Below are 12467 nucleotides of genomic sequence, written 5' to 3'. Positions count from 1 at the left end.
TCTATTGTATTGACTATTCTTTCAGAGATAATGTAAACCTCGAGTTTTTGGAAGGACCAAAGTTGGCACACTTTTTGCCATGGGCGTATCTGTGGGCATGCCCAAAATCCCGAGGAGAATGAAGGAGGGATTGTCTCACTTTCCCTCTCTGTTTCTCTCTGATGAGCATATGCGGATATAGTCAAAACCTAAAAAGAAAGAAAGAAAAAAAAAAAACACAGATAATTTGTTTTTTAAAATTTTTTACTATAGGGCACATGTGCTCACTGCACAAAAACGTCGCTGGAGGAGATGGCGACGCTGCAATCTCTTCTCCATTCTCCTTTCAAGATTTTGGGCATGCATGCACATACATGTACCTGATGTTTTTATTTATTTATTTATTCATTCATTCATTCATTCATTTATTTATTTATTTATTTATTGGAGAGGTTTTCGCTATAGGGCGCGTGCGCTCGCCAGACAGACAGAGACATAGAGACAGAAAGCGAGAAATCACCCCCCAGGGGGGATGGTCACGCCGCAATCCCTTCTCCTCCATTCTTCTCTCGGGATCTTGGGCACGCACGCACACGCGCCCGGCGTGAGATTTAAGCCACCGGGTCCGAGACGCGAACCGCGGTCGACTACGTGGGAGTCCAGCGACATAGCCATTACGCTAACTGCTGGTTCCCTGTACCTGATGTTTTTAAAGCCACAGGATCTGAGACTTGAACTGTGCAGTAGGCCTTGTGGGATCCAACCACCTTAACCAGGAAGCCACTGGCTGGCTCAATTCTGGATAATTTCTTTATTGTCTAGTTCACAGAATCTGTCTGCTGTGTCTCACCCAATGTGGCCATCCATTGAGTTATTAATTGTAGTTATTGTGTTTGCTTTCATTTCTGGAAGTATTATTTAGTTCTCTTCCACACTTTCTGGTCATTTGGGATAGTTTCATTATTCCTTCTAATAATTCATTTCGATTTAGGAAATCCTTTAGATACTCACATGCAGATGTATGAGGGGACTTCAAAAAGGTCATGGGAAGTTGCTTGAATGTGTGAATTTATTTTGGTGCAAACAATTTCGAAATGCATGCATGGTTTTTCATGACACCTACCTCCCATGAACTTTTATAAGGTAAAGCATGCTTGGTCATACGAGGTGAAGAAGGACTATCGGCAATGTCTGCTCCCTGAGTCGGGTAACCGCGGCTGAGCACACATTTCCCACTCACACACGCACTGCTGACTGTGTGGAGCATCTGTTCGGTGCTGTGTTGGCAATGAACAGCATTCCAAACAGTGCTCGCAGTACAAAGGGAATTTTCATTCAAGGCTCCCCTCCCTTTTCACATGTGGGATATTTTTGGAAGGTTTTTTTTTTTTTTTTCCATCCACCAAAAGAGAATTAAGAAAATTCCAGCATGCTTTGGTGTCAGCAAGTGCTCTTTTAGTCCAGGTACTGGAGGATGATTGATGAACCTGTCAAGCCTACAGTAGCGGACAGAGAGAGTTGGCAGGAGTTCAGTATTAGTGAAAGAAATCTCAAATACTTATTTCATCTCTCTATTAACTTTAATCACATTTTCAACATGCAGCCAAGAATGAAGCTTTGACAGTAAGCCATAAATTTACACAAGGGAGCATTGTCAATGTTCTGCAGTTGCAATACTGAGATAATACAAGAGAGTTGGCTGTTTTCTTTTTTTTTTGTGCCTTATTTTTACTGAAGAGCAATTAAAAATTTGGAAAGATTTATCCATGCCTTAAATTTGCTTGCCATAAACCCCTTGAAATTATTGCATTTACTTTAGTTGGCTTATGGCAAATTCAAAAAAAAAATAAACTTAGGTCTTCGACTAGCTTGCTAAGAACGGAATGTTAAAGCTCACAGTGATGACAGGATTGGTGCATTTCACCATAATACACCTGCTCACGAGAACAGACGCTAATACTGAAAAGGCTTTACATCTGACGTGGGTCATCTGCCTGGTGGGAGCACACTTCCAGCTCACTCAGAGCCAGGATCTTGAGATGGTTACAGAGGGACTCCTTGGCAGGTTTTGCTGATTACTCAGACGGTGGAAACATGTATAGACGTTACTTATCACGCTTACCCACAGTGAAACAGACACAAGAATGAGGTAAATACTATGGGTAAGATTATGGTTCCTCTAAAAGCTAAGGTCAAAATGTATTTTTTGGTAAGTATGTTTTAAAAACTGAAAGTAGTTCATGCTGGAAGGCCACCAAAATAACTCGTGTGTCCTGTCATCCAGGGAAGCACAGAGCGCGTTGCCTTACTGCCAAACCTGCAGCCTTCCCCCTAGGCAATTCAAGGACGAACCCGGCCTAGAGAAGATGTTTTCATTCTCACCTCCCTTAACTGTGCTCTCTGCCCCAAGGACAGCCACTGTCTGTCTACACTGCTCTGGAATAACACTTTCTATGGTCTCCCAACAGCCAGGGAGGCTACGGCAGCCAGCTGTTATACACAAGAACAAACTAATATCAACCCTGAATAAGAATAAATGCAATGATCTTTCCAAGAGGTCTATACTTACAGTTCTCTGAGCTAATCAGTGGGAAAGAGGACCAAATCTAGTTAACTAAGAGGAAATGTATCCGATTTCCCTGATTTCTCCCCGTTCACATAACCTTTTGTAGGCACTTAAAACTGGAAAGATGTAGCACTCTTCTTCCGTTAAACCTTTCATCAGGACTCCAGCAGCAGTTTCCTTCTGGTACAAGAGTGCCACTGAAGATATTGCTAAGCTTGGAGCAGAGGCTGATGGCTTGGTGGGAGTACAGGAGGGTGAGGGTGTGGGGGAAGTCGAGGACTCCTCATTCGTTTGTCACTGCTGGGGCTCGACTTCTTAGAAGGTTGACAACTTCGCCAGGTCCTTCTCCATCTCGGCATACTGCTCTCTGAGCCTCTCCATGGCTTTTCTGTGCTCTTCGTCCACCTCAGCTCGTTTGTGGGGCTGTTCCTTCATAAAAGCCTCCCACTGGAGTATTTGCTGCTTCTCACTAGCTATTAAATGGTCATTATGAATCTGAGAAAAGGAAATTGAAAGTCACATGACATTTTCCAGATAATTATACCTACATGTCGGACAAAGACAATGAGCTCTTGGTTATTGTAATGGTCAGTTGGTAAGTCACAATAATAAAAGTGCAATATAGCTTGAATGTCTATTATAAGAACACAACATATCAGAAATACCTAAGGCTTCTCTTACTGTAACTTGCCACAGACACTCACATTTCTGAATTTCAAGTGTCTAGTACCTTTAAATGACAAAACGGCACAATCCAAGTAATCTTTTTATGCCTCTGTATCTCCTCAAATTCATTTACTGCATATTTTTTAAACCGAATTTAAAGAATGTATGCTAAAGCCATCATTATTATAAGAACATTAACATGTCTATCTTACATTAGATATTTTTAGGTGCATTATAAAGATTCATAGATCATTAATCACTGGAGAGAGCTCAAGAATTCTCCTCTGGGTCAGTTCCATTCCTGAAACCAACACTTAAAAATGTGTATCAAATATCTAAGTTCTTGAGATGTTCTTACACGAGAACAACACAGATGAAACACTGTATAAATAAAAAAGGCATACGTTTAGTTTCCTCCCGTATTCTAAAGAATAACTTCAATTATTTATCTTTGAACATGTCCAACAAAGAGCTACATGGGAAAAGAATATGAAGGAATAATTTTATTATTGCTTCAAATATTTTACATGGAAGTCTTTAGAAGTTCCGACACCGTCTATTAATATTAAATGAGCCAACAAAAACAATGACGGATGAAAATCTTAAAAACCTACAAAGCTCCTGAAGTCATTACTAATTCCAGTGCGCTAATGAAAAGAGGATACCAGGTATATTCAGATACTGATAATTCAGATGCTGGCCATCAGGGAAAGATGGAAACTAGAGGTTCAGGGAGTTCAAAACGTAGGATAGAACTATGTTCCTTTTATGTTCCTTCTCGTGTGGATCATGGAGACAGGGAGAAGGCTGGACCGACCACCATGCTCTCGGTACCGATGAAAGGCACACTTCTGCTTGCTGCTTTGCATGGCTTGTCTTCTAAAACCCCCTCCTAGGAGACCACATTATTCCCACTTTACAAAGAAATGAAGGCTCCGGGACACTTAACTTCTCCATGGTCATCCAGGTGGCGGTTGAGGTGTAGACTCAAACTTAGGTCTCTTGGACACCCAAATCTCTATGTTTTCTATCACAAAGTGCAGATCAAATCCTTCCAGAGGAAATTTTACACATGCTAAAAGTCTCTTGAACAAGACAAACTAACAAAAAAGCCCAACTCTTGCAAGAGCTTTTTTGCCAAGCTGTCCTAAAGTTCCTCAGCACTGAAGTGTTTCAAATAAAAAGCCCACGTTTCATAGCCCAAGAGTCTGAAGTTTGAGTTACAGTCAAATGTTTCCCTAAAATATGGCGCACATTTTTCAGACCTCTGAGGTATGAACAGGAATGACAGAGGTGGGGAGAGCCGAGTGTCTGGGGTGTGTGGGGGGATGCTACCATCCAAAACATTTGGGAAATAGGTTAAACAAAATTCAACACGTTACTTTTCAACCTCTCAGCCCTATGGGTGATAATTCTCTAAAACTCTCTAAAAGATGAATAAAACATGAGCAATTTACTCAACTCTAGATGGAACTTTTGCAAAAACTGTTAATTTTAAGAGAAAGGCCATGGTTGGACTAAAAAGAAAAAAAATGCAAATACATTTCATCAAAATGGTACTTCGTTTTAGCACTATTGTTAATAAGCACAGAATACTAAACAGGTATGCACAGACATTATTTATTATTTCCTTTTTAACCGAAAAGCTATAGCTGGTTTAGCTAAGCCTGGGATTTGGACAAGTCAATGCCCAGGGTTCTTCCTCCCACCAGACAGCACTTCACCCAGGGCAGAGCAGTGGAGAAAAAGAAAAAGACAGCCTGGAGAATAAGCCTTGCTTCTTTTTTTTTTTTTATAGAGGTTTTTGCTATAGGGCACGTGCGCTCGCCAGACAGACAGAGAGAGACAGAAAGTGAGAAATCACCCCCCAGGGGGGATGGCCACGCTGCAATCCCTTCTCCTCTATTCTCCTCTCGGGATCTTGGGCACGCACACACGCACACATGCCCGGCGTGAGTTTAAGCCACCGGGTCCGGGACTCGAACTGCAGTCGACTACGTAGGAGTCCAGCGACATAGCCATTACACTAACTGCTGGTCCCAACCTTGCTTCTAATTCTAGCTCACAGGTCATCAGTTGCTTACTGCTGAGCAACTTTAAGGAGGAAAACAATACTTTACATTCATAAATAATATTTATAAAGACTGGGGGAAATCAAGTTTGTAGCTAAGTGCCTGAAGTGCTTCATAAAAGGTAATAAGAACCGTTACACAAAGACTGTAGGAGGCAAAAGAAAAAAAATGTAGGAGGCAGATCACTTGTTACTTTCTTGTCACTGCAGTTTTTCTTCTTTAATTTTAGCATTAGATTCTTGTAGCAACCCAAATCATAGGCAACTCAAATAAAGGTCATAGTCTTCCCTTCCCATTCCTATGTCCAATCTAATCCTGCTTCACAAGCCAAACTATGCTAGATCCAGATCTGTAAGCACACAACAGAAACACACTTTCGCAAGCTGTACTCTGAAGTCAGTGATTCTCACCTTGGGGGGGTGGAGATGCGGTATGGTTTTGACATCTTCCCCCACTAGGACAATTTTCAAATTCTATCAGAAATAATGTATGGGGGCCAGCAGGTGGCGTAGTAGTTAAGGTGCTGGACTTCCGCCTGGCTGACCACAATTCAAGCCCTAGACTGCGGCTTGAAACTCATGCTGAGTATGTGTACGTACGTGTCCGAAATCCTGAGAGGGGAATGGAGGAGAAGGGATTGCCATGTGGCCATCCCCCTGGGAGGTGACTTCTCACTTTCTCTGTCTCTCTCTAATTAGCACATGAGCTTTACAGCAAAATCTCTCTCTAAAAAAAATTTAAAAAGAATAATGTACGAGCCTTTTGAGATCATGAAAATAAAATCATAAAGAAGTTCAAATCTAATAAGCATTTGTGGACAAAATGAATCAAAGCATTCATGTTTACTTCACTGTAATCTCTGGTCTGTTTGAGTAGGGCTCCAAAAGTTGATGCTTATGCGTAAAACCAAGTTCAAATTACTGGTGTAATATTAGCTACCTCGTTTCTTTTGCTGGCGAATTTTTAAGAGCCAGTGAATTTCATAAGCCAATCTTATTTTCATTTCAGTCTTCATTGTTAGAGCCCTAAATGCAACTTTGTATTAGTGGTAGTTTTCAAGACCTACCAAATAACTGGGGAATGTGCATTTATTGTTCTTCTGAATGCACGATACTTTTTGATATCAATTGTGGGAAATGGGATTTGGATGAATGACGCTTATCAATTTACTTCCCACAGAATTCCACAAATTGTCTTGACATAAAAGAATTAAATGATTAATGGCAATAGTCTATTTTATTCCATTATTATTCCCATCTTTCTTTGTTCTGAGAGCCATTCAAATATACAAAATGTAGCCAACAGCATAACCATAGGGGACAATTACCACAAGGCTGTAAAATACACTTATGTGTCAATTTTGCTTTGTATATAGTTGCTAGATGAAAAATTAAACTTTACTTTTATCCTTCCTCCTCCCTCCCTGTCCCCCCACACAGACATTTAGTCTGAAATCTCTGACATTGCCAAGGTTTTGGACACAGCTAGATATGACATTAAAAAAAATCTTTAAAGATTCATATATCAAATGCTTTACTAATTAAGTAAACACACATACACACAAAAGAACTAAAGACTTAAAACTCAATGTCTGGTCTCAGTAAGTATGTAAGAAACTTTCATTTTTCTCTGAGTTGAGATGTATCTTTTATGGACTTTAAGTGGTTAATTTATTAAATCTTTTGAAAAAAGAAAGCCAGGATGGCCTCTACGAGTGTAGGTTTCACAGACTCTATACCCATTCTCAGAAAATCCTTTTTCAGTATATTCTAAAATATACTGAAATTTGGAAAATATCCTTTTCCAAATTAAAAGGTAGTTTGATGGGTTTTAAAAAAATAGCCTAGGAGCTGGCCCTATGACCTAGTGGTTAAGAAAGCCAAACACACACAATCCAACGAGTGGTTCAAATCCCAGCCCCGACAGCTCAAAAAATATGCTGTGCGTGTGCATACCCCAGATGCCGACAGGATGGACAAAAGGAGAAGGGACTGCGGTGTGACCATGCCCCACAGAGGGGTGCGTTCTCCCTCTCTGTCTCTTTCTGGTGACCATACACATCCTGCTGCAAATTAAAAAGCAAAGTTAAAAATTTAAAACAGTCCTCGGGGGCCAACACGTGGTGTGGTGGCTAAGGTGCTGGATTCCCACATGGCTCACTGCAGTTTGAGTCTTGGGCCTGGTGGCTTAAAAATCACACCAGACTCATGTGTGTGTGAGCCCAACATCCTGAGAAGAGAATGGAGGAAAAGGGATTGTGGTGTGGCCATCCCTCCTAGGGGGGTGATTTCTCGCTTTTCCTCTCTCTCTCTCCCTGGTGAGTGCAAATGCTCTATGGCAAAAACCTTAAACAAAATAAAACAAACAAAAAACAGTCCTCAAGAAATAGAAAAAATGGTTATTTTTCAAAGTAAATTTCTTATGGGCATTATGTCTGTGAATGCTATTACACTGATTTTTTGGGAATACGTATTAAAATTTAGTATCCACATGGGCCTGTCTGATCTTAAACAGAGAGTGAGCTGGCGGTAAAACATGCCACTTTCCACTTGGGTCATGATGTACAAGCTGCAAATTTTCTATCACTCTATTACTTAAGTGGGTACAGACTTCTTTTGTAGGTGAGGAAGCTGAAGCTTAGGGCTTTGTCCGAGGGCATGCAGCTGGCTAATAAAGGGAACCAACCAACAGAAACAGAAGAAACATTTTTTTTTAGCCAATCTGTTCTTTTTCCTGGCTAATATGACAAAAGTGAAAACAGTTTGAGGTCACAAGAGGTACTATTATAGTTTCATTTTAGGTCCACTCTGTTCAAGGCTGACAAGAATTGTCACTGACAAGAATTACAGCTGCTTTGATGATGGCTTAACAAGACACACAAGTAATGTGTGAGTTCAGCCCCAAATCTGCCGAAATCATAGTGACACGGTCGTCACTGACAAGAATTATAGCTGCTTTGATGATGGCTTAACAAGACGCACAAGTAACGTGTGAGTGCACCCCCAAATCTGCCGAAATCATAGTGACACGGCAGAGGGATACGCAGCATGGGATACGTCCGCCCATCTCCATCCCTCCATCGACTGGGTCATTGGAAAAGTCATCACACATTTTTCTATGTTTTCCAGGCAATAGGTAGTTTATTTTTTAAGAGAGAAAGAGAGAGAGAAGAGAGAGAAAGAGACATCTAGCCCTGGCAGGGGCTCGCCACACCCTGGTTCCTCTCCCAGTCTTCCAGCCAGTCAGGGTCATGTGTGTACCTGGTGAGCTTCATGGTGACCCAGGGTCTGAACTGAGGACCCTCCCACATGACTCTTGTATCACACAGCTACACTCCCCTGCCTGTGTCACTACGCCTGGGCCTAATATTCCTTCTGAAAGCCAGGAGAACTGCATTTAATCACAGTGCCACTTTTCTCTGAGCTGAGATGTATCTTTATATGGACTTTAAGCTGGTTAATTTATTCAATTATCTTAAGAAAACCTGGGTGGCTACTGTGCATGCAGGTTTCCTAGACTGCAGCCCACAGCACATGTGGTGAAACGTACAGCGGAGTTCTAGCAGACAGTTATTCATCTCTCTAAAACCAGAAACGCTGCCAGTGCCCCCCAACAACAAATTGTTCAGAATTACATTCAAGATGCCCAATAATCAACCCTAGAAATATCCGCTTATATCCTCTACGGGCCTGTCCCAGGAGAATGCCGAAGTCTGTCTTTTGTCTTTGCTCACACTGTGTTTCTAACACTGCGTTATCTTTCTTCTCATCGTCTATCAACTGAATTCTTGCTACCGATTATGGGTTAGCCTGCAACCTATCATTTCCAAAAATAGTCCTTTTGCCAAGATCCCACAAAGTTTTCTATAAGGTGATCGGAGCTCTTGCTTTACCCTGCAGGACCTCTGTGGAAGTGGTTTGGGACTCCTAGACTTCCGGCTCTTAGAATGCAGGTGCTGCCTCAAACCTAACAAATTAAAATCTCTTGTCTCCAGTGGCACCTTCCAAAGTAGAGGATTAAAAGCATATCTGGTATCCAGTCTAGCATGGCCCGTATCAGCCCACTGCTTGCCTTCACAGCTCTCTCTGTACGCTGGGCAAATACCAGGACCCATGGGTTTTCCTCTCTGTGCCTCTGCCTTGCCATGTCACCCCCTGTGCTTAGCAATGCCCGGCTTCCCGACATGGCCTGCTAGGATCCTACTACGCCTGGGTGAAGTCCCACCTGTCATAAACTTCCAGTCTTTTCATCAGACTGTTGGATTTTCGAACTCTACATTAGCATCCAGAGTTGAGCAGAGGGAGCAGTAACTGAAACCCAGGGAAGGTTCATGTCATGATATGTTTATAGTTACAGATCTGAACGACTACTATGGGTTAACCACAACGTGTTCCAGAGAAACGGAGATAGTAACATTTGTTGATATATACATGGAAAAAGGAGTATTTTCATAGTGACTTAGTATTTTCGACTTTTTGCAGTAAGTATAAGATGCATTTTTATTAGTTTGGAGCAATGAATAAGTTACAAAAATACTCTATGAGAATTGCAAGTGAAAACACCAAATTATCACAGGAACTTAAATTCTTACACTGTTTTTCCACATGTGAATTTAGTTAAGATATAATTCAAATAAGCAAAACACTGCCCGGCAAGTGATTCATATACTCCTGTGACTATTCATTAAATAACCTATCCACAGGCATGAATGTGTCCTTTTCTAGAAGAAATATACAGAACATACTGAATATTTCAGCCTCAAAGGAAAGATTTATATTTCCAATCTTTGGGTACTTGTGCTTCCATGTCAAAGTCCGATTTTCTCTCTCCTCCATGGGACAAATACCACTTTCAGGGAAAAGATGGAAAGGGTGAAAAGGAAAAACTGCAATTTGGAATATAAAAATATTGGTGGTGCAATCATGTGACCACATTTCCTCAATACACCTTCAATGAATTAACTTTTCTTTTTTCCTTTTTTAATAGTTTTTCCGATAGGGTGTGTGCACGCACTGGAGAGAGACAGAGTGGGGAGGCGGGAAGTAAGAAATTGCTCTCCGGGGGTTTATGGCCATGCCGCAATTCCTTCTCCATTCTTCTCTTGAGATTTTGGGCACACACATGGAGCCTGGCATGTTTTTCAATCCACTGGGTCTGGGATTCGAACCATAAGGTTGGCCATGTGGGATCCAGCAGCCTTAACAACCACCCCACCAGCTGGCACAGAATTAACTATTTTTACATCTTTCAAAGCCATTAAATAAAAGAAAATAAACTCAGAGAATAGACCAAAAGCAACGGCTAATAATACAATGATAATAAATGCCCAGGAGCTGTATGCCCCATTACCCAAAGGACCCACTTTTACCTTTTTTCGTTCCTGCTCCCTCTGCTGGAGTCTACAGACTGAGTCATTAGCTGCTTGCACTGAAACAAAACAGACAATCAGTTTTCAATCAGTAGCCTTTGTTCACGGACAGACTTCCTGGGGGAGAAATACTCGGATTGCTTTAGATCTCAAAAAAGCATGCAAAAAACGAGTCCTACTTTGGTGGTGGCAGAGTGGCTAGAAGGGAAACGTACGGTTTGCCAATATTCGCAGCATGTTCAAGGAGAACAACTGTGGCCGTTGCTCCCGACCTTCGAGCTGCAGGCCAAAGGGCATTTAAGTTCCAACTCCAGTGACAAGCACGAGAACGACTGTGGCCGTTGTTCCCGACCTTCGAGCTGCAGGCCGAAGGGCATTTAAGTTCCAACTCCAGTGACAAGTTATCAACAACCTCAGACTCTCCAGAAGGATATAAAGTGCCCAGTAAGTTTACCATCGCATTCTGATTGTGCCTTACGTTGTCTCTTTGATTCGTTTACACATCACTACAATTTCCAGCCTTCTCAACTATCAAGTGAAGAGGATAATAAGTACTGGGTTGTTGGAAAATTATGGTGTATTTCTTCTATGCAAAAAGGTGTCATGACTCTTCTACCAAGCCAATATTTACCTGCCTGAGTTAAAGTAGTTAAATGAAAAAATACAAGTAAAAATGCTTATTTGTAAACTGCTATAAAAAATAAGTGTTTTAAATCATGGTTATTAGATTTCTAAGTAGAGATGGCAGAATGAAGCAAAATCAGGCAAACCTAGTACCCTAAAATACCTTGAAAAATAAAAAGGTTTAAAAGAAATTTTAGGTTTTTTTACATAAGGTGCACACACTGGCTAGAGAGAGACGAGACAGAGAGAGAGACAGAGCACGGGAAAGTGAGAAATCACCTCTCAAGGGGTCGGGCATGCTACAATCCCTCCTCCTCCACTCTCCCCTCAGGATTTTGGGCATGCACACACACGTGTCTGGCATGATTCTCAAACCGCTGGGTTCGAGATTCAAACGATAGTTGGCCATGTGGGAATCCAGTGCCCCAGTAACCATGGCACCTACTGACTCCCTAAATAAAAAGTTTTTAAAAAGGTAAGGAAAAAAAATGATCACTTACTAAATAGGAAAGAATTACAATTGTGTATTTGAAACTTTGAAAAGTAGTAGGCAAGACCAGGAACATAATGAGACCCCTTACCTCACCTAACCAACTCCTTCCCCTAAAACCAAAGTTGGAAAAAGAAAATGAATTAATGAAATGTTCAGAATTTTAATATGCTTTAATCTGTAGAAAAACAGATGGGAGAGAGGAGGAAAGAAAAGAACATAGTAAGCAACACACATAAGCCAAAACATCTATTTTGAAAGAAAACTTAATGAAATTCTGCAATACAAAATAACAATGCAAGTTTAATAAAAGAGATCAACTGTGATAATCAAATACAGAATGAAATGTGAAATGAAACTGCGGAGCTAAGGAAACCAACCGCGTATAAACACAGACTTAATTGATAATCAGAAACAGAAGGGAACTGAGCAGTATCAGACCAAGTAATTGGCAGAAGTATAACAGCAGAACAGAAAGGAAATATTGTAAACCCTCACACAAAGTTCAATCTGCAAGAGAAGGAACGGGGAAAGGGAAGCAAGGAGGAGGGATAAAAAGTCCCAACTCCTCCATCTCTCACGGCAAGGCGTTAGTTAGGGCTACTGACAACTGAAATATAACACGGATAAAGAGAAACAAGAAAATGTGACTGCAGTTTCTGATTTTTTTATAACTATTTTTCTTAGAGTGATTTTTTTTTT

At 41.1% G+C, this 12467-nt stretch overlaps 1 protein-coding gene across 3 annotated transcripts in view; it reads right to left on the bottom strand.

The window, feature by feature from the left end:
• Positions 1–1540: 1540 nt before the first annotated feature.
• Positions 1541–12467, bottom strand: part of BLOC1S5 (biogenesis of lysosomal organelles complex 1 subunit 5) — a 27056-nt gene continuing 16129 nt past the window's right edge. For 2 of the 3 annotated variants that reach the window (XM_006141225.3, XM_006141224.3), the window contains exons 4-5: positions 10652–10710; positions 1541–3040 (exon numbers count right to left, since the gene is read on the bottom strand). In XM_006141225.3, the coding sequence (XP_006141287.1) occupies positions 2861–3040; positions 10652–10710 (239 nt within the window). In that variant the 3' untranslated portion in view covers positions 1541–2860. The remainder of the gene's footprint in view (positions 3041–10651; positions 10711–12467) is intronic. The other variant, XM_027774905.1, reaches the window with a different exon arrangement.

The sequence above is a fragment of the Tupaia chinensis genome, unplaced genomic scaffold, assembly GCF_000334495.1.
Source record: "Tupaia chinensis unplaced genomic scaffold, TupChi_1.0 Scaffold000048_1, whole genome shotgun sequence".
Lineage (NCBI taxonomy): Eukaryota > Metazoa > Chordata > Mammalia > Scandentia > Tupaiidae > Tupaia > Tupaia belangeri.
Note: the sequence above shows the minus strand (reverse complement) of the source record. Positions and strands in the feature narration are given on the sequence as shown.